The sequence below is a fragment of the Saccopteryx leptura genome, chromosome X (assembly GCF_036850995.1).
Source record: "Saccopteryx leptura isolate mSacLep1 chromosome X, mSacLep1_pri_phased_curated, whole genome shotgun sequence".
In the NCBI taxonomy this organism is placed as follows: domain Eukaryota; kingdom Metazoa; phylum Chordata; class Mammalia; order Chiroptera; family Emballonuridae; genus Saccopteryx; species Saccopteryx leptura.
The window spans coordinates 75,860,853-75,866,352 of record NC_089516.1 but is presented as its reverse complement, the minus strand read 5'-3'; the positions used below and the strand labels follow the sequence as shown (position 1 = coordinate 75,866,352).

General features: G+C 34.3%; 1 protein-coding gene across 1 annotated transcript; it reads right to left on the bottom strand.

The window, feature by feature from the left end:
• Nucleotides 1–2,079: 2,079 nt before the first annotated feature.
• CYLC1 (cylicin 1) lies at nt 2,080–4,622 on the bottom strand. The gene is made up of 2 exons (XM_066357820.1): nt 3,108–4,622; nt 2,080–2,139 (listed from the first exon to the last, which is right to left on the bottom strand). Exons 1-2 carry the CDS (start codon nt 4,620–4,622, stop codon nt 2,080–2,082), a joined length of 1,575 nt encoding a protein of 524 aa, XP_066213917.1.
• Between the last annotated feature and the right edge of the window lie 878 nt (nt 4,623–5,500).

Sequence of the window (5,500 nt, the reverse complement as noted above, 5' to 3'; positions counted from 1 at the left end):
CATTTTCTATATACTAAAAATTAAATTAAAAATAAATTAAAAACAAATAACTTATTTTGCAATAGCAGCAAAAAGAAAAAAAAAATACCTAGGAATAAACTGGAAAATAGTGTGAAGGATCTACATACTGAAAATTTAAAAAGCCTGGGTTCAATCCCTGGTCAGGACACACATGAAAAGTGACCATCTACTTTGCTTCCATATCCTCTCCCCCTTCTCTGTTTCTCTCTTCTCGCAGCCAGTAGCTCGATTTGTTCAAGCATTGAGCTCAGGTGCTGAGGATAGCTTGGTTAATTCAAACATCAGCCCCAGAAAGAAGTTGCCATGTGGCTCCAGGTTGGAGCACATGTGGGAGTCTGTGTCTTTATCTCCCCTCTTCTTATTAAAAAAAAAAAGAAAATTAAAAAAATATATTAAAAGAGATAGAAAAAAATACAATGAAATAAGAAGATATTCCAAGTTTCATGTATTGGAAGAATCAAACACATTTAAAATGTACATATTACCCCCCAAAATATACAGATTCAATGCAATTCACTTCAAAATCCCAATGTAGCTTTTCAAAGAAAAAGAACAAAAAACTATTAAGTTGGTACTGAACCACAAAAATCCCTGAATAGCCAGAGCACTCTACCTGAATTCAAATTATACTACAGAGCAACGATAATTAAAATAGCATGGTATTGCCCTGGCTGGTTGGCTCAGTGGCAGAGTTTTGGCCCATGTATGGATGTCCTGGGTCAGGACACACAAGAGAAGTGACCATCTGCTTCTCCACCCTCCCCCTTCCCTTTGTCTCTCTCTTCTCCTCCCACAGCCATGGCTTATTCTGTTCATTCCTTAGAGTGTGTTGGCTCCACGCACTGAGGATGGCTCTATGGCCTCCTCCTCAGGTGCTAAAAATGGTTTTGTTGTCAACAGTGGAGTAACTGGCTTCAGTTAGGCAGAGCATCACCCCATAGGAGCTTGCCAGGTAGATCCCAGTAAGGCGCATGTGGGAATCTGTCTCTCTGTCTCCCTTCCTCTCAATTAAAAACAAAACAAAACAAAACAGCATGGTATTGGCAAGAAAACAGAAACACAGACTAATGGAATTGGAATTGAGAGCTCAGCAATAAACCCACATGTATATGGACAAATAATTTATGAACAAAGGCACTAAATATACAGTGGGGAATAGGAAGCTTCTTCAATAAATGGTGCTATTATATAATTGAAAAGCCACATGCAAATCAATCAAACCAGATTACTATTCATTCCCATGTATGAAAGGTAATTTAAAATGGATCAAAGACCTAAATATAAGATCTGAAACAATATATCACATAGAAGAAAACATTGATACCAAATTTATGGATCTTGGTCTTAAAAAAATATTTTATGAATTTGACACTAAAGCAAGGGAAGTAAAGGCCAAAAATGAGTTAATGAAACTATATTAAACTAAAAAAACCTGGGGAAAAAAAGCCACACTTCTGCATAGGAAATAAAACCAGTCCTCAACCCAAGAAAAAGACATCTAAACAAATTGAAGAAGATATGTACAAGAAACACCTCCAGGCCTGACCTGTGGTCGCGCAGTGGATAAAGCATCGACCTGGAATGCTGAGGTCGCCGGTCCAAAACACTGGGCTTGCCTGGTCAGGGCACATATGGGAGTTGATGCTTCCTGCTCCTCCCTCCCCCTTCTCTCTCTCTCTCTCTCTCTCTCTCTCTCTCTCTCTCTCTCTCTCTCTCTCCTCTCTAAAAATTAATAAAAGTAAAAAAAATAAAAAAGAAACACCTCCAATAAAGAAAAAAAGGGAAGATTAGGAGGACAGAGGAAAAAATGGAGAAAAGGAAGGAGACAATTAATTAAAATTAAAGACTCAAGGTCAAGACCCAGCCTTATCTACAGGTTCTTTGATTTTATCAGTACAAAATGCAACAGCCTTACCATACTGAAAATAGATAAAGAACACTGGGAGACAAAGCAGAGAAATACAGGCTGATCAACAGAAACCATGCAAAAGAACTACATCCCAAACAAAGATAAGGGCAGCATGGGAGACAGTAAACCTTTTATTCAAAGTAAAATGTCTACATAAGCTCTTTCTTATAGCCAAATTTTGTATGAAGTAAGATGAAAGAAGAGATACCCTGGAGGACAAAAATGGAAAATTAAATTTGTGGAATATTTATCCTCAAAGAAACTGGGTTAACCTGAAAGAGACATTTATAAACCAGAGGACAAGAAGTTATTTCTGGCAAGTTAACTTTTTTTTATTTATTTATTCATTTTAGAGAGGAGAGAGAAAGGAAGAGAGAGAGCCAGAGAGAGAGAGGAAGAGAGACAGAGAGAGAAGGTGGGGAGGAGCTGGAAGCATCAACTCCCATATGTGCCTTGACCAGGCAAGCCCAGGGTTTCAAACCGGCGACCTCAGCATTTCCAGGTCGACGCTTTATCCACTGTGCCACCACAGGTCAGGCCAAGGCCAAGTTAACTTTTTTTTTATCATCAGTAAAAATAATGCTCATGAAGTTTAGTTCAGATATGAATTAAATAATTTAATATTTTGCCTATCTGAATTCTGATGTTACATTTCCATCTAGTCCTCTCTGGATTTTGGTTATGTTTTTATTATAATATATAGCAACTTTGTAAGAACTGTATTCACATCTTACTCAAATCTTCCTCTGTACATGTTTTAGTAAATTTTCATTTTTTAAAAATTATACAACAGTTAGTAATTTTGTAATATGACTCCCTTTACAAGTAATCTTAAATGTTTTCTTAAATCACAACTAGTTCTCTATGTTCCACTCTATTATTATTAACTTTTTGATATTTGCTTTGCAACTCGTTTGAGTCATTTTGAAATATTCTTTATATTTCTCAGCTGAGAGTCCCAAACTTGTCAATATTCAAGTAAAATGTAACTTCTTTAGAGAAAATAAAAATTCAAATCTCTAAAATTTATCTCATTTTAAATATTGTTTCTGAACAACCAAAGTGACGCAACCAGGAGTTGATGCTTCTCACCTCTCTCCTCTTTCTCCCTCTCTCTCTTTCTCTCTCTCTCTCAAAAAATACAATCGTTTCTAAAATAAAACAGGAGTAAACTTACCAGAGGAGCATATCTTGGTTTTGGAGGTGGTTGATGAACCATGCATGAACAGAGACATTTGGTCTTAGGCTCCCAAGAAGATAGTGATGAACTTTCTCTTGAAGGAGGAATTCTACCTGCATCTAATTTTGTTTCTTCATCTTTGAATGTGGTCTTTTTTAATGGTGTTTTAGAACGTTTTTTTTGTTCCAGTGATTTCTTCTTTAAATTTGTAGGTGATGCCTTTGATTCAATTCTTTTTGGTCGAGCCCCAGATTTATGGACTGACTCTTCAGATTCAACATCTGTACTTTCAATCCTTTTAAGCTGTTTTATGTCTTTCCTTGAAGACACACCTGGTTCAGAATCAGTAGTAGACTCTAGGTTCTTTGAATCCTGCCTCTTGGCATCTTTCTTTGAATCTCTCTTAACCTTCTTTGAATATTTCCTATTCTTTTTTGAGACCCAATCAGATTCAGTTTCACTAGACTCTTCAGACTTCATTTTGCTACCTTTCTTTGAATATTTCTTATCAAGCTTTGAGTCTTTCTTACCCTTTTTTGATTCAGATTCAGACTCAGATTCTGTATCAGTAGACTTTGTGTTCTTATTTTCATCCTTTTTCTTGTGAAAGTACTTTGAATGTTTGTTAGCCTTCTTTGAACCTCTCTTTGTATCCTTTGAATCTGTAGATTCTATATCAGTAGAATCTGTGTTCTTATTTTCATCCTTTTTCTTGTGAAAGTACTTTGAATGTTTGTTAGCCTTCTTTGAACCTCTCTTTGTATCCTTTGAATCTGTAGATTCTATATCAGTAGAATCTGTGTCTTTCTTTTCATTCTTTTTCTTGTCAAAATCCTTTGAGTCTTTCTTCGCCTTCTTTGAATATTTCTTTAAGTCCTCTGAGTCTTCATATTCTTCATCAGTAGACTCTGCGTCCTTCTTTCCATCATTCTTCTTGTTGTATTTCTTTGTACCTTTATTATCTTTCTTTGCATATTCAGAATCTGAAGTTTCAACGTCAGAGCTTTTCTTTGCTTTCATTTTTGAATTATTCCGTGAGTCATTTTTTAACCACATACTAAATTCCATGGTTTCAGCATCAGACTCCTCTAAATATATCAATAAATCTATATTTGAACTATTTTTTGAGCAAGCCTCAGATTTGGCTTCAAAAGTGTTCTTTAAGATCTTAGAATCCTTCTTTGTACATATGGATTCAATATCTGCCTCCTGAAAAATTTTAAAGTCTTTCTTACTTTTGTTTGAATCCTTCATTAAGACTACTTTTGAATCTTTGAATTCTGTGTTTGTTTCTGAATTGTACTTTGACTTCTTAAATAGTTCAATTTCATATGATGATTTTGATGGACGTTTATGTGCTTTATCCCCTCCTTTAGGTTTTTTATTATTTTCTTTTTTCTTGGATTTTGAAGTTGTTTTGGGTGTGCCAGTATTTTTCTTGAAATATTTATTAAAAGTTGTTCCTTTATTGTCATCTCCTGAATTTTTAGATACTGCCTTTTCAGGATGCATTTTATGGTAACGAGGATGTCTAAATAGAGCCTGTCTCTTGACAATGAAGTAATTAAGTGGCTTTTGGAAATTTTTTCTTAAAAATTGTCTTATCCATACATGACCTGGCTCATTGGCTTCCTCTAATTTTCTTTCATCACACCTCTAAAAAGATTGGTTGAAATAATAATAAATTTTTTTGAAAATGTAATATACAGATGATATATAATAAAATTAGACATTTGGAACCTATATAATTTTTATAAATTAATGTTGCTTTGATAAATTTAATTTAAAAAATTTTATAAAATCAAAAATAAATTTTGAATGAGTTACACTTTTAAATATTGAAACTTGAAAATAGTCTAGCTTCTTAATAACAACCCATTTAAAACTAATTTTTGTTTTATTTTTAATGTCCTATGTTTGTTTATATGTTTATGTGGGATAACTGTACTTTGGAAATAAAATTACTTTTGAAGAAATCTTTGAATTTTCTCAATGATTCATATTGAGAGGGAAGCAGCCCCACAATGATTCATAGTATTTTAGGACCTGTGTTTACAACTGATAGTGAGTATCTTTTGGACCCCAATATGGGAGAGGTCTTTTCGAGCATTTTGTGCAGTTTTCACCTTCAAGTTACTTCAGAAATATGCCCATCAAGTTTGTTATCACAATCTTGTGATAGCTATAGGTTCTGGCCTAGCCTCATTTCTACAACTGATTTCAAGATCTCTGATCAAATTAAAAGCTTGGGAAAATTTCTGTGAAGTACTGTCAAAAAAAGGACATGAAATGAAACAAGTATTTGAATCACATTAATTTGTGGAATGGAAGTTTAATTTTCTAAAACTCCCACCCAAACATTTGTCAAACCTGAATGTTGTAGTAGCCAC

Bases quoted from the DNA above. Each gene is read 5' to 3' on its own strand.
- CYLC1 (XM_066357820.1), bottom strand. From the start codon at position 4,622: ATGCATCCTGAAAAGGCAGTATCTAAAAATTCAGGAGATGACAATAAA. The intron at 2,140-3,107 runs GTAAGTTTACTC...TTTGTCCTCCAG, and splicing joins AACCAAGATATGCTCCTCTG to GGTATCTCTTCTTTCATCTT.